A 20,116-nucleotide genomic window follows, 5' to 3' on the forward strand; every position below is an offset into this window, starting at 1 on the left:
TTAACAGTCCCAATTATTCACTCTAACATGTGGAGATGGCTGACAAACGTTTTTGTTACGTCTTTCTCAACAGTCTTGTAGCGCAAGTCTTTCTTGAACCGGCTAATCAGGCCTGCCGTTCGACTGGTACGAATTTGTAATTTGTTTGAGGTGTTGGCGATATCTATCTTCAAAAAGGAGACCATAGGATATTTAACATCTCCCAACACCCACAGTACTGGCAGATCAGTCCTCTGGGTTAAGGTCGATCCAAGGAAGCAGCGCACACATTGATGCATCACCCTGCCTACGAAATACCAGGGTGATAGTTTCTAGCGGAGTTGAGATTCAAACACAGGCTATACGGCTCAATAGGCGAGTGCACATTCATTCAGCTATCCTGCCGGTCCGAACATCTGAATAAATTACTACCAATGCAGAAACATGGAGGTAAACATAGAAATATAAAGGTGATAATGGGAGTGGAAGGAGAAGGTGGTGCAGAAAATGGGGAACTCTTAAATTGGAACGAGTAATTTAATGGGGAAGGGAGTAAAAGTCCTTCACCCCACATTGTGAATTTTATATTACCAGAGACTAAAATAATTTTTCTATCGTAATTGAATTGGAAATTTTATCTAAGTTTGCAATACACATCTCACTCAGTTTATACCCTGTCGAAAAGTTATCAAGGGAATAGCTCGGCAGGATCGTGAAGTTGCCTTTGTGGAGTATAGTCTGCCTTTGAGGAACAAATCTTTATCTTTTATCAGTATTTATATTTATTTTATCTTCTTTGTCTTTCTACAAGGGGTGATAAGTTTGTTTGTGGCTTAACCTACTTTTAGACATGGTAGGATGATGAAAGTTACAGAGTATAAAGATCTATCCTTCCTATTATAATGCACTGTATCTTGCTAATTCCATATTTCTGCTTGCAGATTTTCCAGAGCATAGACTTAAAGTAGGGAACCTCCCACAATTCAATCAAAATGGAGAAATCGGAGCTCGGAACTGTGATAAAGTACCTGCACAAGGAAGGCTTGTCTCCCGAGAAAATACATATGGATATGGTCGCATTATTATGGGATGATATTCTTTCATATTCCTTGGTAAAGACCTGGGTAGCTGAGTTGAAGCATGACAGAACAAGCACCGAAGATGAACACAGATCAGATCGTCCTGTTGAGGTGGCAACACCAGAAATAGTGGACCAGGTGCATGAAGTAGTGATGAAAGACAGACGAGCAACCATCAGGCACGTAGCTGAGACATTGGGTGTCAAGTTTGGTTCGATTCAATCAACCCTTGCAAACCAATTGGGCATGGAAAAGGTGTCAACACTGCCGGTTCCCTGATTGCTGATAGTGGACCAGGGAAAACGTGCCTCGACATTTTCCGTGAGTGGTTCGTCCATTTTCATGACTCCCACCAGCGGATTATCACACAGGACAAGGCATGGGTTCACCACTTTGATCCTGAGACCAACCAACAAAGCATGCAGTGGAAATACACAGGTTCCCCAAATCCTTGGAGGTTCAAGAGGACATCTTCAGCGAGAAAGGTCATGGCGACTGTGTTTTAGGTTGTGATGGTGTGATAATGGTAGATGGTGCAGTTGTGATGGTGTGATACTCGCAAATACAATTGTGATGAAATGCACTAGTTGCGGGATGCAATTATTAACCAACAAAGATGAGGGGAAACTGGCCCGAGGTGTGCTGCTTCTCCAGGACAGCACCTCTCCACCCACTGCCCAACTTTCGTTGGCTGCTGCAACTAACTGTGGGTATGAACTTCTGCCATACAAACTCTATTCACCAGATCTAGCCCCATCTGACTTTTATTTGTTCCTTCACCTGAAAGAAGCTCTGCAAAGAAACAAATATGAGAATGACAATGCTGTGATGGCAGCTGTGGAGGAATTATTGGAGGGGTGCAACAAGGACTTCTACAGAATGGGCATAGCCAAGCTCGAGGACCGATGGATGAAGTGCATTTCCAGAAAAGGAGATTAAGTTGAAAAATAAAGTGAAAGTATAGTGTTTCCTTGTTGGGCCACAAAAAACTAATAACCCCTGGGTAAACCACCATCTTTATTACAGAATATTTATCAGAGTAAATGCGAGCAGACAGGAAAGCTGGCTTAACAAGCCCCAACCCTCCACTTTCCATTCGGATGGCATACATGTTGATGCAACACTCTGCCGATTAAATACCATGATGACAGTTCATAGTCAGGATGTAAATTGAACCCAGGCAAGACAGATCAAAGATAATTACAGTATCTCTGAGCTCTTATTCTGGACTCCTCTAATTTAAGTCATATTAAGATCTTTCTTTCTCTGTGAAATTATTCTTCATGTCTCTCTTTTTCTTTCTCTGTCTCTCTCTGTCATGACTGCAGTCCATGCTGCTGGTTGAATCATTTCTCGCATTTTCAGCGATGTGGCAATGTTACTAATGGAATGGTTCCTCTAAAGTCTAAATAATCAAAATAATTTGGAATTTGATTGGAGTGTATGTACATGATGGTCAACTTTTTTCAAAGATACCTTGGGATCTTTAGAATCAACAGTGCTGGTATTATAGTCCATCATCCCTTTCCTTCTCTGTCCTTGACCCTTTTAGATGTGCTCGACAGCCGGTGCCAACTGAAGCCTCAGGAGGCTCAGGTGTTTCGGCGCCAGGCTCTCTGGGTATCGTGGGCATCTGTGGTGGTTACTTTAACCCTTGCTGTGGCTGCATTTGGTGAGTTAGTGAAAGGAATGTGTGAATGAAACCAAAATTAATGTTCAGTGTTACGTTGCAAGCATCACATTTTACCATGAACTGTATCTGCAATGAAGTGCTTGACATTTCTTGCTTTATTATTGGTTCATGAAAAAATATTTTCACGAAAAAAATAAGTGACCACTTTATTCGTTATTGTTGCCTGTCTGTCTGTCTGTCTGTCTGTGTCTGTCCCGAGCATAGCTCCGTGGGTTTTGATCCGATCCTGACAAAATTTTGGTGGGAGGTTTATATTGTTGCGGATTCGCGCCCGCCGGCGTGCTGACGGCCACGTAACTCGAATCGCGGCACGTCGCCCACCGGACGGACAATCCAGTCGTGACCCTCTCGGACTAACGCCGGGAACCAGTCACGGGTGGACCTTTCGGTCTCACCGCGATCGAGCCAATCAGCCCCCGCGTGGGATAGGGTTGCTCGCCAAATTCGACCTACCTAAGTACCCACGCGGAGGGTAGACCGGGCGATCGCACCTCGCCGCAGGTCGACTTCGGACACGGGCCACTTAAGCGACCCGTTCCGTACTATCGGGATAACCGAGCGGTGTTATTCGTCGACCTCGACGGTTCGATTAATTATCGGGCGTATTCAGCCCACTACCAACCCTTTACGTGAAGCAAGATGAGGATTCAATGAAGGAAATGACGAAGCGAAGCGGGAAACAGTTCAACACAAAGCACATTTATTCGCGACGAACGGAAAGCACACATATACAATTCCACCAAATGCACACAGAAAAGAAAAACACAATTCAATTTACACAAAAAGCAAATGTAAAAGCGAAGACACAATGCAGAGCTATCCGACTACCGAGCACACGGCAACACTTATACAATTTTACTTCACAGACGGCGCCGACAACACATACCCAAAACCAAGGAAAAGAATACCCTCAAGGATGAGGCGGGCCTGAGGCCGAGACCGGGTCGGGCCTACCCGTCTGGTGATGAGACGCGGAGCGGCGATGGTGCCTCAACTCCGCGGGCCTCGCGGGCAGTGTCTGGTAGGGGGTGGGAAAGGGGCCCCCTTGGTCGCACTATCTCAGCGCGGGGGAAAACAGGAGGGGGTTGCTGATGCTCGGGGTATAGAGGATTTTTATTGCCCCGCAACGAGCGTCTCCACCTCGGCCAGGTCGCGCTGTAGGCCTCCCTGGGGTGCAGCTCCCTGCACGACGCGAGCACCCCCTCGCCTGCCCTCGCCGCCTCTCCACAGCTCCGTCCCCTCCGTTCCGACTCCAACGCACACGACGACCAGCTCCTTCTTGCCAACTCCACCGCCCGCGAAGTCTTGACTCTCTGTTCCCTCTCGACTCTCCTACTCTCTGGACTGACGAACACGGTGGCTTATATCAGCCCCGTGGCTTCGCCCTCTCATCTTTGACCCCCTCCCTTCGACCTTTCACCTCGCTCCCGATTGGCCCGAGAAAAAGTGGGCGTGAATGCTTTTTGATCCATAAATTTGCATATATCGATCGCCCTCCAACGCCCTGGGGCGGGGCCAATTCGCCCCTCGCTCACCGATTGGACGGCAAAAAGTGGGCGTGTGTCGTTTTTGATCCGTTTTTTGAAGCACAAAATCTGTGATTTTGTACACGCTGTTCGGCGCGCGCCCTGCACGAGTCCAACACCGGTACCCACAGGCGGCGCAAGAACGGTGGCGATGCGACGGTTGCGAGGTGTGACGTGAAGGTCGTGGCGGTTGTGGTGAAGCGGCGTTGTGGTTGGTGGTTGATGTTGTGGTTGTGGTGGTAATCATGGCGGTTGGTCCAAAATAAAGATAACAAAAGAAAAACGGCTATCCTGAAGAGTCGCAGCACGCATAAATGACATGTATTCCCACTAGACAACGGGTTTGGGCCTAACTACACATGTACTTACCGAGATACCTCACCTAAGGGACCTGAATGGTGGTTTGCGAATTTGGTAACCACAACAATATCATGATCTAGTTGTGTTTTGCTGAAAATGGGTGGGCGTGGAGCCACGCCCAAAAAACGTGTTTTTAGGGGGTAGCCGATTTCAATTTGCATCTTCTCCGAGGGGGTTTGTCGAATCTGACAGGGGTTTCGGTATTTGGTTAGTAAACATTCAACATTCAATATTTCGGTGATTTTTTTTAACCATTCAACAGCTTGGTTTTTATTCATAAACATTCAATATTTCGGTAAACATTCGGTATCTGACAGGGGGGCCCCACGGAGCTCGATTTTTCATTTTCGTCCCAAGGTCAAGGTCACAATGTCACGAACTTAGAAAATTGCGAATTTTGACATAAAAATTTTTCTTCTCCGAGGGGTTTGTCAAATCTGGCAGGGGTTTCGGTATTTGGTTAGCCCAATAGCATCTGCATCGCCCCACAGAGCTCGATCTTTTTTTTTTTCATTTTCGTCCCAAGGTCAAGGCTACAAGGTCACGAACTTAGAAAATTGCGAATTGTGTTTTTAGGGGGTTGCCGATTTCAATTTGCATCTTCTCCGAGGGGGTTTGTCAAATATGGCAGGGGTTTCAGTATTTGGTTAGCCCAATGGCACCTGCATAGCCCCACGGAGCTCGATTTTTCATTTTCGTCCCAAGGTCAAGGTCACAAACTTAGAAAATTACGATTTTGACATAAAAATCCATCTTCTCCGAGGGGTTTGTCGAATCTGGCAGTGGTTTTGGTGTTTGGTTAGCCCAATGGCTGACCCAAGGATGTTACCCCGTGGTTTCCCTCCTATCATCAAAGATTGGGGGTCCCGAAGGCTTTGCCCCAATCCCGTCATCCGGTGAGCTGCCCTGCGAAGAGAAGATGCACAGGAGGTACTCCCACGGAGTGGGTTTTCAGATTTTTTTGCGTTTTGCGGAATGAAGGGTTTTACGGTGGCCGGAGTGCAAATCCTGCCACCAACCTCCTAATAATAAGTGACCCAACTGCAGGAGGATGTCTGCAGACACAGTTGGGCACTAGATATGGATGGCCGTTGGCTCACAAGGGGCTCCTCCGCCCTTTGACAGGTTTTGTTTTTAATCCTGCTGGGTGTCCATATCCAAACACCCTCCTCACCAGAAAACCTGGTGGGGGAGACGGTTTATTCGCCGACAACCCGACCATGGAACAGGTTAGTACAGGTTTACATGGTACCTGTAGCAGGTCACAGATCGAACCTGACCTGACTTGTGTCCACCAGACGGCGGTCTCCTTGGGTTAACCTGAGGCGGTCCCTTCGGGTGGGTGCCTGGAATGTCCTATCTCGAAGAGAGGATGATCACCTGTCTCTGTTATCATCTGAGCTCAAGCGTTTGGACATCGGGATTGCAGCTCTCTCTGAGGTTCAGAGACCGGATTGCGGCGAGATAATGGTGGGTGGTTACACCTACTATTGGTCTGGTCGCTCTGATGGTTACCATACCCAAGGAGTTGCTGTCGCTGTGTCCAACAAGCTGACCCCAATGATAATTGAGGTAACACCGATCAACGAGCGTATTATGAGATTAAGGATTCCTCACTCCTTTGGTGTCATTTCCCTGGTCTCTGTTTATGCTCCGACTGAGGCGAGTGATCTCACCGTGAAGGATGCATTCTACGCCACACTCGAGTCTGTGGTTGATCAGTGCCCCAGACGAGATACACTTCTAGTCTTGGGGGATTTCAATGCATCGACTGGAACTGATAGGGATGGTTATGAGGTGTGTGTTGGTCCCCATGGGTCAGGAACTATGAACCAGAATAGCACTAAGTTCCTTGACTTTGCAAGAAGTCATGGACTTAGGGTGGCTGGTTCATGGTTTCAGCGCCCACAAGCTCATCGCTGGACTTGGTATTCCAACGCTGGCGGTGTGCCAAAGGAGATTGACCATGTCCTCATTGACGGTCGTTGGAGGATGATCTAGAACTGCAGGGTCTACCGGAGTGCTCAGTTCCTCAATACTGACCACAGGCTTGTTGTAGCAACTCTAAAGCTGCACCTTAAATCCTGGAGAATGGTACCATCCCAGCCTAGGCTGGATGTTGCCAAGCTCAGGGATGAGAGAGTAGCTGAGGAGTTTGCGAACAGGCTGAGTGGACACTTGGGGAGTCTGGGTGCTTTGGGGGGTCTTGAAGAGTTGTGGAGCGCCTTCAAGACCACCGTCCTTGATGTTGCCGGTGGATGCCTTGGAGCTCACCGCAGGGCAAAGAAGAATTTTGTCTCTCAAGGGACACTGGATACCATTGACCAGAGTCGCAGGGCCAGGCTGAATGGCAGAGCTGAGCTGTTCAGGGAGCTGAGGCGTAAAACTGGCCGTGCACTGAGGGTGGACAAGGAGGCCTATGTGCGAGGAATCTGTGAGGGGGTAGAGCATCACCTGTGGACAGGTGATTCTCGTCCCGCTTACAGGGGAATTCGCGCATTACGTTCATCCAAGCCCATCCCTCGGAGCACTGCAGTTCGAGCAGAGAGTGGTAGGCTCTTGACAGAGGAGTCTGAAGTGAAGGCCCGCTGGGCCGGTTACTTTGAGCGGTTGTACCAGGCTGATCCCCCAGCTGTCGAGTTGGACGTCAAGGGTGTTACAATCCCTGTTGCTGACCCTCGAATCAACTGTGGTTCACCTTCGCTTGTGGAAACACGGGTTGTGGTGAACCAGTTGAAACGGGGCAAAGCTCCAGGGATCTGTGGCATCCATGCCGAACTTCTCAAGGCTGGTGGAAATGCTGCACTCGTGTCATTGCATGCAGTTTTGTGCTCTGCCTGGAACACAGGCATCATCCCAACTGACTGGAAGAGGGGCCTTGTTGTCCCTCTCTGGAAAGGGAAGGGTGATCGCCAAGACTGCAACAACTACCGAGGGGTGACGCTGCTCTCAGTGCCGGGCAAGGTCTTTGCTCGGATAATACTTGATAGGATTCGCCACCATCTGCTTGAGCACCAGCGTCCAGAGCAGTCAGGCTTTACACCAAAGAGGTCAACGATTGACCGTATCCTTGCACTTCGTGTCCTCACCAAACGCAGACGAGAGTTTCGGCAGGGGCTGCTTGCAGCCTATGTTGATCTCTGTAAAGCGTTCGATTCAGTGAATCGGGATGTCCTCTGGAGGATTCTTGGTCTTCGTGGGGTGCCACCAAAACTAATCGATCTGATGTCTGAACTCTACTCTGGTGCTGAGAGTGCTGTGAAGTGTGGTGGTACCATCTCTGACTTATTTTCAGTTGTTACTGGAGTTCATCAGGGATGTGTACTTGCCCCCACACTTTTCAGCACTTGTATGGACTGGATTTTAGGGAGGATGTCAGAGAGATCAAGTTGCGGTGCATCATTTGGGAATGTCAAGATCTCGGACGTTGATTTTGCAGATGATGCAGTCATCTTTGCGGAGACTTTAGACATCCTCGTGGGGGCCCTCGAGGTGCTGAATGAGGAGTCGGAGCCATTGGGATTACGGGTTTCTTGGGTCAAAACTAAGATCCAGGCTTTCGGTGACATCTTGGATGCTGCTGTCCTGTCTGTGTCTGTTTGTGGTGAGGATGTTGAGGTCGTGGAGAGATTCACTTACCTTGGCAGTGATATTCATGTCTTTGCTGGCTGCGAGTCAGAGGTCAATAGACGTCTGGGTCGGGCCTGGGGAGTCATGGATTCACTGGATCATGGGGTGTCGCGCTGGCGGTACCTATGCGGGAGGACGAAAGTCCGAGTCTTCAGGTCCTTGGTACTTCCAGTCTTGCTCTATGGGTGCGAGACTTGGACTCTGACCAAGGATCTGAGATGGAGACTTAATTCCTTTGGTACCAGGTCTCTTCGGAGAATCCTTGGCTATCGCTAGTTGGATTTTGTGTCCAACGAGCGGTTGCTGAGAGAGACTCGGATGAGATTTATTACCTGCATAGTCCGTGAGCGTCAGTTGCGGCTGTATGGACATGTGGCTCGTTTTCCTGACGCTGATCCTGCTCAACAGATTCTCTCAGCGAGGGAGTCTCATGAGTGGAGGAGGCCAGTAGGCCGACTACGTGCCTCATGGTTGCAACAGGTTGACCATCATCTCAAGGAGATGGGGATGGGCCTGGCATCTGCCTGGGGGATGGCCAGACGGAGGCCCCTGGAGTACCGGCGGAAAGTGGACGCAGCGACGCGCTGTTCTGGCACATGCTCCCATAACTGACCTGACCTGACCTGTTAGCCCAATGGCACCTGCATAGCCCCACGGAGCTCGATTTTTCATTTTCGTCCCAAGGTCAAGGTCCCAAGGTCAAGGTCCCAAGGTCAAGGTCACAAGGTCACAAACTTAGAAAATTACGATTTTGACATAAAAATCCATCTTCTCCGAGGGGTTTGTCGAATCTGGCAGTGGTTTCGGTATTTGGTTAGCCCAATGGGACCTGCATAGCCCCACGGAGCTCGATTTTTTTTTTTTTCCATTTTCGTCCAAAGGTCAAGGTCACAAACTTAGAAAATTTCGAATTTTGACATAAAAATCATACGACCGCCCAAACTTTGAGAGCTCGGATGACAATATTTTTTAATGCATAATCTTGAGGTCATTCCCCACCTAAAGTCTTGAAACCATTTTTCTCTATCTCGAACACCTTGCCCGTGACGCCCCCTTCAAGTTTGTTTTTACGCTGATTTCATCAAAGTATGGATAATCCGCTGAGTGCGAAATGCCATATAGCCTATATGACGTTGTATTGTTCCTGGAATGTTCCAGAGGAAGTTTTGCACCAAAGGTCATAATCCTTGACCTTTGCCCTTTAAAGGTCACAAAGGTCAAATTTTCAAAGTTGTGGGAATCGAACCGGGTTTTCGACGTTTTCGACCTAACTCCAATAAGCTATAGCACGTATCCTGTTTCCTTATTTTAATGTCCACAACATTGTTTTGTGACCTTTAAAGGTTATACAAAGGTCAAATTTTGAAAGTTGTTGAACGAAACCGGGTTTTCCACATTTTGCAGCTAATAACCTGTCACTCGTACCACATCATGTTCATCATTTTTATAACTTCGTCAAACATTATCACATTGTCTTATCCTTGACTTCTGAAACAATCTACATCGTCAAATACCGCTCGTGAACCATCGTCGGCTTCAGACTTGTTAACCTTTTAAAACCTCTTTCCTTTATTTATTTCTTTATTTCGTTTATTCTATCTCCCTTTTGAAATATCTTCATTTTGTTTTTATGATTCGCTTCATATGATATTTAGTCATTTACGTGTTTACAGTGGTAATGCTGGTCGTCAGTAAAGGAGATGATGTTTTAAAACTTTAATTTCTAGTCATCAAATTAATTGGAGTTTTTTTTTAATTCAATCAGATAAATAATAATAATTGGCATCAAGAACTCTTCACATTTTTGCTAAATTATCGAACAACACTGCATTGCACTACATGGGCATCTCCAGCAGCATTAATTTTTGGGAAGAGAAGTCTGCACCAAAATCTCTCACCTTCCAACTCGGATCAACAATCCTGGAATCCAAAATGCCCTGCACTGAGACTGGGTTATCAAACAAAATGCGGATGCCAAGCGGCACGCTTCAACCCACTGCATACACCTCGGTGATGCAGTTCTTCAACAACAACCAGAACAGAATATGCTGAATATCACCGATGATCCACACCTTTATACAGTAGTTGGAGTGAAGGGGACGGGTGTTTTTCTTCAATGAGATGGACAGAAAATCATGCGCAACGTATCACTAGTTTGAAGATTTATCGGCAAAGTTAATTCACAGTTGTGGGGAGAGAATGAGATGGACAATGTTGGTGATTCCCCTCGGCAAAGCCGCAATGAGACCGCCCCTCCCCCCAGGTATGTCCAAAGGCCAAACCACGACGGACTTGACGTCCTCCTTGATACCTATCGGATTACATTACAGATTTTTTGATTTATTTGTGAATTTGGCAGATGACCACAATGCAGAACAGATTTGTTCATGCTTTGAATGTTTTTGAAGCCTATCTTGATTAATTTTGTGTTATGTGGTTGTTTGAATGTTAATGCACATATATATATATATATATATATATATATATATATATATATATATATACAGATATAGATATATATATATATATATATATATATATATATATATAGATATATATATATATATATATATATATATATAGATATATATAGATATATATATATATATATATATATATATATATATATATATATATATATATATATATATATATATATATATATATATATATATATATATATATATATATATATATATATATATATATATATATATATATATATATATATATATATATATATATATATATATATATATATATATATATATATATATATATATATATATATATATATATATATATATATATATTGTTGTGGTTACCAAATTCGCAAACCACCATTCAGGTCCCTTAGGTGAGATATCTCGGTAAGTACATGTGTAGTTAGGCCCAAACCCGTTGTCTAGTGGGAATACATGTCATTTATGCGAGCTGCGACTCTTCAGGATAGCCGTTTTTCTTTTACTATCTTTAATTTGGACCAACCGCCATTGTTACAACCACAACATCAACCACCCACCGCGGCGCCGCTTCACGTCACACCTCGCAACCGTCGCATCGCCACCGTTCTTGCGCCGCTTGTGGGTACCGGTGTTGGACTCGTTCAGGGCGCGCGCCGAACAGCGTGTACAAAACCACGGATTTTCCACTTCAAAAACGGATCAAAAACGACACACGCCCACTTTTGTTCCGTCCAATCGGTGAGCGAGGGGCGATTTGGCCCCGCCTCCAGGGCGTTGGAGGGCGATCGATATATGCAAATTTATGGATCAAAAAGCATTCACGCCCACTTTTTCTCGGGCCAATGGGGAGCGAGGTGAAAGGTCGAAGGGAGGGGGTCAAAGATGAGAGAGCGAAGCCACGGGGCTTATATAAGCGACCGCGTTCGTCAGTCAAGTGGAAAAGAGAGTTAAGACTTCGCGGGCGGTGCAGTTGGGAAGAAGAAGCCAGAAGGAGTTGGTCGTCGTCGTGTGCGTTGGAGTCGGAGCAAAAGGGGACGGAGCTGTGGAGAGGCGGCGAGGGCAGACGAGGGGGTGCTCGCGTCGTGCAGGGAGCTGCACACCAGGGAGGCCGACGGCGCGACCTGGCCGAGGTGGAGACGCTCGTCGCGGGACTCGAGGCAGAGTGGAAATCCTCTATACCCTGAGCATCAGCAACCCCCTCCTGTTTCCCCCCGCGCTGAGATATTGCGACCAAGGGGGCCCCTTTCCCACCCCCTACCAGACACTGCCCGCGAGGCCCGCGGAGTTGAGGCACCATCGCCGCTCCGCGTCTCATCACCAGACGGGTAGGCCCGACCCGGTCTCGGCCTCAGGCCCGCCTCATCTTTGAGGGTTCTCTTTTCTTTTGTTTTTGGGAATGTGTGTTGTCGGCGCCGTTTGTGAAGTAAAATTGTATAAGTGTTGCCGTGTGCTCGCGTAATCGGTATTAGATCTGCATTGTCGCATTTGCTTTTTGTGTAAAATTGCATTGTGTTTATTTTTCTTTTCTATGTGCTTTTGGTGGAATTGAATATGTGTGCTTTCCGTTCATCGCGAATAAATGTGCTTTGTGTTGAACTGTTTCCCGCTTCGCTTCGTCGTTTCTTTCATTGAATCCTCATCTTGCTTCACGTAAAGGGTTGGTAGTGGGCTGAATACGCCCGATAATTAATCGAACCGTCGAGGCCGACGATAACACCGCTCGGTTATCCCGATAGTACGGAACGGGTCGCTTAAGTGGCCCGTGTCCGAAGTCGACCTGCGGCGAGGTGCGATCGCCCGGTCTACCCTCCGTGTGGGTACTTAGGTAGGTCGAATTTGGCGAGCAACCCTATCCCACGCGGGGGCTGATTGGCTCGATCGCGGTGAGACCGAAAGGTCCACCCGTGACTGGTTCCCGGCGTTAGTCCGAGAGGGTCACGACTGGATTGTCCGTCCGGTGGGCGACGTGCCGCGATTCGAGTTACGTGGCCGTCAGCACGCCGGCGGGCGCGAATCCGTAACACTGGTGTCAGGTCGTGCGATACAAATCCATCGCCCTCCTCGCGGCACTGGTATCGGAGAACAGGAAAACGGGCTCTCCTGTCTCCAGCTAAATTCACGGTAATCGGTCCAGGGGTGAGAAGCGACCCCCGATTCCCTCCAAATTACGAGCGATTCAAATTAACCCTTTAAGAGAAGCAAGATGGCGTCTCAAGGCGAGCGGGAGCCGGGGGTATTAGAAATGTATATGTGTAGTAATGTAGAATCCATGGTCCAGGATGGAATCCCCGTGCAGGAAATGTTGATTGTGCAGGAACACGGACTCGCCCAACTGAACCCAGAGCCCGAAATGGGTGCGGCAGCGGCCGCGGTGTATGACACCTCCCCCCCCCTCTCCACCAAAACCCTTCCCCAACCCTTGCCGAAACGGCTCAGCTGAGTGCATCCGACATGGCCCAGCTATGCGCCATGCTGGCGGCAATGACACAAAAGATGGATGCAAATACAAATGAAATGAAAAACGAAATGAAAGGCATGAACGAAAAGATGAATACACAAAAATACACAAAAATTGGATGCGAATACACAACAAATGAGCGGAATGGAAACAAACATAAAAAAAGAAATGAAAGAGCTACGGGGTGAGACGCAGAACATGGGCCGATGCCTGCAGGCGGGCATGAAGGCCGTGACCAGGGAGCTGGGAATGGCGACTCCACGTGTGGGAGCAAACGAGCTGGAAGGGGGTGCAACGGCTGACAGGCCCGCGGTGGAGGCGGGTAAAAAAATAATTCAGGGGGCGTGTTGGGCGATGGTCGTGACAGAGGAATCGACGGTGACCAAAAGGGAAAAATTAAATGGGGAGACCAAAACGTGTGAGACGAGACACGAGGTGACGACGACAGAAACTTATAAATGTATAGAGACACGGGAGATAGAAAAAATAGAGGGAAGACAACACGATGAAGACGGGGTAAGTGACGCGCACACACACACGGAGGTAGTGGAGGATAATGGGGGTGAGCTCGCGGAGCGTGTAGGGACCCAGTGCGAGCACCTGGATGGCCTCCTCCAGGAACGAGGGGAGGGAGTATGCCCCCTTGAGGCGAGTCACGACCAGGTGAGTTCGGTCGTGCTTTGCGAGGTTGAGGGGACGAGTGCTGTGGACAGGTGCACGGAGAGCTTGGGGGGTATAGAGGCCCCGGAGACCCTTGTGGGGACACGAATCCCCAGTGTGGTTGTCCCTGTGTGTGTGGTGCAAGGTGTGAGTGCGACCCCGTGTGTGAGTGGTGTGGTGGCGATGGTACCAGAGTACGTGCTTCCCAGCACGCCGTGTGTGGATGAGGCACCGTGTGTGAGTGAGGCCGTGTGTGTGAGTGAAACGGCCAGTATGAGTGAGGCACCACGTGTGAGTGGTGTGGTGGCGAGTGTGCCGGAGTGTGTGCTTCCCAGCACGCCGTGTGTGGATGAGGCACCGCGGATGAGTTCCCCCGCGTGTGTGAGTGAGGCACGCGTGAGTGAACGGCCGTGTGCAAGGTCGCTGAGTGCAAGGGAGACCGTGTGTGTGAGAGAGCGGTATGTGAGGGAGATGTCGGTTGGCATGCGGGAGCACGCAGCCGCGTCTCCCGGTGTAAATGTAATGGAATGGAGTGTGTGCGTCGTAACACGCAGGTGTGCGTGGGTCGAATGGCGACGACGACGGCGACAGAGGAGAGAAAGCCGAGTAGCGGCTGTAGCTATTTCGGGGATCGTGCCGGGTTCACCCAGCAGTGAGCACGAGGTTCGTGCTGTGCAACGCACGAGACCGCCACGTGCTCGCTTGCGAGAGTGAAGTCCCGGTCCGGAAACGCACGCGGTGGATTTGCCGATCCCGCGGACGGACAAAGTTTAGGCAGGATAATGGATTTGGACCGGACGGGTTCTCCACGCGATCGTGTGTGTTGAGCTCCAACGGGCAAAGCACATGTGTTCGCGTGGGGAACCCCTCGAGACGTGGGGCTTGTGTTTTTTTTTTATGCGCACGGTGACATCATGGCTGCACGTGTGGTTGGAATCCGGCAGGAGGGGTATCTCTGCCGGATGGTACCGTCCAAGGAGGGACGAGGAACACGTGCAGCTGCATGACGTCACGGGCAGGTGCAAAGTGCGCGAGTTGCCGCGCTGGTGATGCGCATGGAAAAAAAAAAAAAAAAAAGCAAGCCTCACTTTCGGGTGCAGAGGATTCCTGGGCAAGGGGTGGAAGACTCCCTTGACCTGGGCACAGGATGGAAACTAGTTAGGGGGAAGGGTTAGCTTCGTTAGACCGACTTCATGGGGCAGGGGTAAGTCCTCATGGAGTCCGTGGAATGGATTAGTTAGAGGGATTGTAGCCAGATTTAGGATGGGAAAATGGGAAATGATTTTTGATGATTTGGAGACAGTGACAGGCAGTGAATATGTAGAGGGGACGTAGCTTAGCTACGTAGGTTAAATGGAACGTGCTATAGTTTAAGGGACGACGTGGGAGCACGAGTTAGTTAGGGGATGTAGTTAGAAGGATGGCAGAGTTCAGCGGTGAGTGTGTTGAAGAGTTGGTGAGTTGTGAGGTGAGTACTTGTTGAGTGAGTGAGGCCAGCGGGTCTGTGTGTATGGAGTGAATGGGGAATGCATGGTGCGATGAGTGATTTGGGGGAGGAGTGACTCCCGCCCAAGGGACCCCGGGGTCAGAGTATAAAGTGAGTTAGGGGGTTAGTCAAATTTACAAAATGGAGGTCGTTTTGCTGTTGGTGGGAAAGTAGGCTCGAGACCCATTTGGAGGGGTGCAGGAGCCCTGTTGACGGGCTTGGGAGCGTGGCTGCGAAAGGTGAGTATCGCTGAGTGGGTACCCCGGGCACCAGGCTAGTCGGCCGTGGTAGGCCATGGGCCCATGGGGGGCCGGGATAGCGTAGTGGGCACGGGTGCGCCTGCTTGGTGCGGGGGCCCGGGGCGCCATTAGCCGCGTGGGCAGTGTTGTGGGCAAGGGTGACCCTCGGAAAGGGGCCTGGGAAGCCAGCCTGCCACGTGTGCGTTTCAGGGGAGGTGCCATGGGGGGCACTCCCCGGTGTTAGGGAGCTGGTAGGCTCGGAGGCAGTGTAGTGCCCGGGGGTGCCATAGCGGGAGATTCGGCAGAGGGTCGTGCCTGCCAAAGGGAGCCACGTGTCCCAGCCAGGAGACCGTGTGAGGGCACGGAGAGAAAATTGGGGGGGCGAGGCCCGAAATTGTGAGGACACCAACACAGGCGACGGGAATCTGGGTTGTTAGAACCAATAGTTTAAGCGAGAGGCGCTTGTTGAAAGCCCCGGGGAAGTTTAACAGTTAAATGGTTAGGGTAGATTAGGAAGTGTACCCCTCCGCACCATCCATCCCCTCGCTCTCGTTGTGGGCCGCTGGACCCACTTTGGTGGGTCGCCGATCGCCGAACTCTGGGGAGGCCATTCTGAGGCTTCGTTGGGCCTCGACACAGGACGCTAGCTCTCCCTTATTCCCCTCCGGGAAGGGAACGTAGGGGTTGGGAGTAGGCTAGGTGACAGGATAGGTTAGCCGAACAAGGACGATAAAGGGGGTTAGGGGACGATTTATAGTGGGGAAGTAAAAAAATAAATAAATAAGTGGGGGCTAAATTGGTTTTTCACAAATTAAGGGAGTGGGTATGTACAGTGACAGGCAAAGGCGATAGGTGGGAGGGAGACAGGAAGGTCGGTCCGAGCCCGCCTTCCAAGTGGCCAGCACCACCGCACTCCCTCCACCAACCTCCACTGAACGGCAAGAGCTGGCCAACTTCATCGGCTGGCCGTGTTTTGCTTCAAGGCGGAGGCCGGCCAACTTCGTCTGCAGCTGCTGTGCTGCAAGGCCTGTGCCGGCCAGTTCATCTGCTGGCTGTTTTTCTTCAAGGCCTGTGCCGGCCAGTTCATCTGCCGGCTGTGTTTGCCTGCAACGGCCTGGTTCTGCGGGCTGAGTTTGCCTGCAGCGGCCTTCTTCTGCGGGCTGTGTTGCCTGCACCTTTGCCATGCCATGCCCACTGCCCACGTTCACCAGCCCCGTTCAATTTTTGCTTTGCCCCCCCCCCCCCTGTTCATTGCCATGTGCGCCAGGATCAGAAAGCAACAGTTTGCAAGCTGCAAGAACTGCCCTGTTGGCAGCTACAACACGGGCCTGCAGTGGCGGCCCGTGCACCGTGTTTGTATTCATCCATCCATTCGTTGTGTTCATTGCGTGTGCCACTTGAGCTGGCACGGAGACTGCGTTTGTGCAGCCCATGCACCGTTGTGGTTCACTGCGTTCAGTTCAAAAGGGAAGGCCTTGGACTGCGTGTGAGCAGCCAGCCACATTCCCTGTCACCTGCATTGTTTGAGCCAGAGACTGCATGCGGGCAGCCTGGCTCCCTGCTAACTGCTTTCTTTTTGCAGAGTTCAATGATCCTGGGCCATGGTTTAGTGTAAAATTTGTAAGTTAAGGTTAAGATGTACTGTAAATATGAGTGCGCCCCCGGCATGTCTGTCCTTGCGCCGGCAATTTTATTTAAGTCGTCCGTGTGAGTGAGTTTGTTTAGATAGTTACGCAGCCCTCAGGTTATTTATTTTGGGGACACGAATACCATGAATGTCGCACTCAGGGATCCGTAGGTAAAATGTACTAGGGGAAAACTACACATGATGGCACACGAAAATTTGACGACTCGGGACGAGTCTGTAAAAAGGTGAGGGGGTAGTGTTGTGGTTACCAAATTCGCAAACCACCATTCAGGTCCCTTAGGTGAGATATCTCGGTAAGTACATGTGTAGTTAGGCCCAAACCCGTTGTCTCGTGGGAATACATGTCATTTATGCGTGCTGCGACTCTTCAGGATAGCCGTTTTTCTTTTACTATCTTTAATTTGGACCAACCGCCATTGTTACAACCACAACATCAACCACCCACCGCGGCGCCGCTTCACGTCACACCTCGCAACCGTCGCATCGCCACCGTTCTTGCGCCGCTTGTGGGTACCGGTGTTGGACTCGTGCAGGGCGCGCGCCGAACAGCGTGTACAAAACCACGGATTTTCCACTTCAAAAACGGATAAAAAACGACACACGCCCACTTTTGTTCCGTCCAATCGGTGAGCGAGGGGCGATTTGGCCCCGCCTCCAGGGCGTTGGAGGGCGATCGATATATGCAAATTTATGGATCAAAAAGCATTCACGCCCACTTTTTCTCGGGCCAATGGGGAGCGAGGTGAAAGGTCGAAGGGAGGGGGTCAAAGATGAGAGAGCGAAGCCACGGGGCTTATATAAGCGACCGCGTTCGTCAGTCAAGTGGAAAAGAGAGTTAAGACTTCGCGGGCGGTGGAGTTGGGAAGAAGAAGCCAGAAGGAGTTGGTCGTCGTCGTGTGCGTTGGAGTCGGAGCAAAAGGGGACGGAGCTGTGGAGAGGCGGCGAGGGCAGACGAGGGGGTGCTCGCGTCGTGCAGGGAGCTGCACACCAGGGAGGCCGACGGCGCGACCTGGCCGAGGTGGAGACGCTCGTCGCGGGACTCGAGGCAGAGTGGAAATCCTCTATACCCTGAGCATCAGCAACCCCCTCCTGTTTCCCCCCGCGCTGAGATAGTGCGACCAAGGGGGCCCCTTTCCCACCCCCTACCAGACACTGCCCGCGAGGCCCATGGAGTTGAGGCACCATCGCCGCTCCGCGTCTCATCACCAGACGGGTAGGCCCGACCCGGTCTCGGCCTCAGGCCCGCCTCATCTTTGAGGGTTCTCTTTTGTTTTGTTTTTGGGAATGTGTGTTGTCGGCGCCGTCTGTGAAGTAAAATTGTATATGTGTTGCCGTGTGCTCGCGTAATCGGTATTAGATCTGCATTGTCGCATTTGCTTTTTGTGTAAAATTGCATTGTGTTTATTTTTCTTTTCTATGTGCTTTTGGTGGAATTGAATATGTGTGCTTTCCGTTCATCGCGAATAAATGTGCTTTGTGTTGAACTGTTTCCCGCTTCGCTTCGTCGTTTCTTTCATTGAATCCTCATCTTGCTTCACGTAAAGGGTTGGTAGTGGGCTGAATACGCCCGATAATTAATCGAACCGTCAAGGCCGACGATAACACCGCTCGGTTATCCCGATAGTACGGAACGGGTCGCTTAAGTGGCCCGTGTCCGAAGTCGACCTGCGGCGAGGTGCGATCGCCCGGTCTACCCTCCGTGTGGGTACTTTGGTAGGTCGAATTTGGCGAGCAACCCTATCCCACGCGGGGGCTGATTGGCTCGATCGCGGTGAGACCGAAAGGTCCACCCGTGACTGGTTCCCGGCGTTAGTCCGAGAGGGTCACGACTGGATTGTCCGTCCGGTGGGCGACGTGCCGCGATTCGAGTTACGTGGCCGTCAGCACGCCGGCGGGCGCGAATCCGTAACAATATATATATATATATATATACATATATATATATATATATATATATATATACATATATATATATATACATATATATATATATATATATATATATATATATATATATATATATATATATATATATATATATATATATAGATAGATACAGTCAAAGCTCGTTACTATGCCACCTCGCTTCTATACCACTTTTGCTCGGTCCCGACAAAATTCAATACAAAATAAATTTACTATGCCACCCCCTACTCTCGCTACCATGCCACTACTATGTGACTGTTAAAAGGCACGAGTCGTGAAAAAGTGTGTATTGCGCAGTGCTCGATTATCACACTCACATCCAAAGGCGAAGCGACGAACTACAGTCCAGCTGCGCACAACATAACTCAATACGTACGCGCATAGTCAGACTGTGTCAAAACACGCGATTCTTCTCCCCGATGCCAGCCACAACAAGCCAATCACAACACGCACAACGAGACACAAAAAAGCGCGAGCACACACACAGACACGCAGGCACACGTACAACAGTGACATCATTTTTTTTCAAATTCAGCCCATAATGTCAGCTCAGAAACGCAAGCGAACCGACTTTACGCTGAAGGAGAAGAAGGAGATCATCGATGCCGCGAAGAAGGAGCCGAATCAGTCCAAGTTGGCCAGGGAGATTAGCAAGAAATGGGGCGTCGAAGTTAAGAGAACCACCGTGAAGGGCATTCTCAGCAAGAAGGATGCAATCGAGGCTGCAATCAAAGCTGGATTTCCATCGAAGCGCATGAAGTTGACGCAGGCTCAAGACCCGAAGCTTGATGAGGGAGTGCTCATGTGGCTGAAGCAATCAAGAGGACAGAATGTGCCTGTCAGCGGCGATCTGATCAAGGAGAAGGCGATGAAACTGGCCGAGCTGATGCACATCCCAGACTTCATGGCGAGCGACGGTTGGTTGGGCAATTTCAAGAAGCGCCACGGCATCACGTTCAAGACAGTG

At 49.7% G+C, this 20,116-nt stretch overlaps 2 protein-coding genes across 4 annotated transcripts in view; both read left to right on the top strand.

The window, feature by feature from the left end:
• LOC147030173 (transmembrane protein 163a-like) overlaps window positions 1-20,116 on the top strand; it is a 324,697-nt gene that overhangs the window by 166,634 nt on the left and 137,947 nt on the right. For all 3 annotated transcript variants that reach the window (XM_085873962.1, XM_085873961.1, XM_085873960.1), the window contains one exon: window positions 2,611-2,730. In XM_085873962.1, the coding sequence (XP_085730088.1) occupies window positions 2,611-2,730 (120 nt within the window). The remainder of the gene's footprint in view (window positions 1-2,610; window positions 2,731-20,116) is intronic.
• On the top strand, window positions 972-1,564 carry LOC147030174 (protein GVQW3-like). The gene is given in 2 exon segments (XM_085872031.1): window positions 972-1,353; window positions 1,356-1,564. Coding segments are annotated over 2 exon segments (591 nt in total).

The sequence above is a fragment of the Eptatretus burgeri genome, chromosome 3 (genome assembly GCF_056783735.1).
Source record: "Eptatretus burgeri isolate ZD-2024b chromosome 3, Ebu_testis_v1, whole genome shotgun sequence".
In the NCBI taxonomy this organism is placed as follows: Eukaryota; Metazoa; Chordata; class Myxini; order Myxiniformes; family Myxinidae; genus Eptatretus; species Eptatretus burgeri.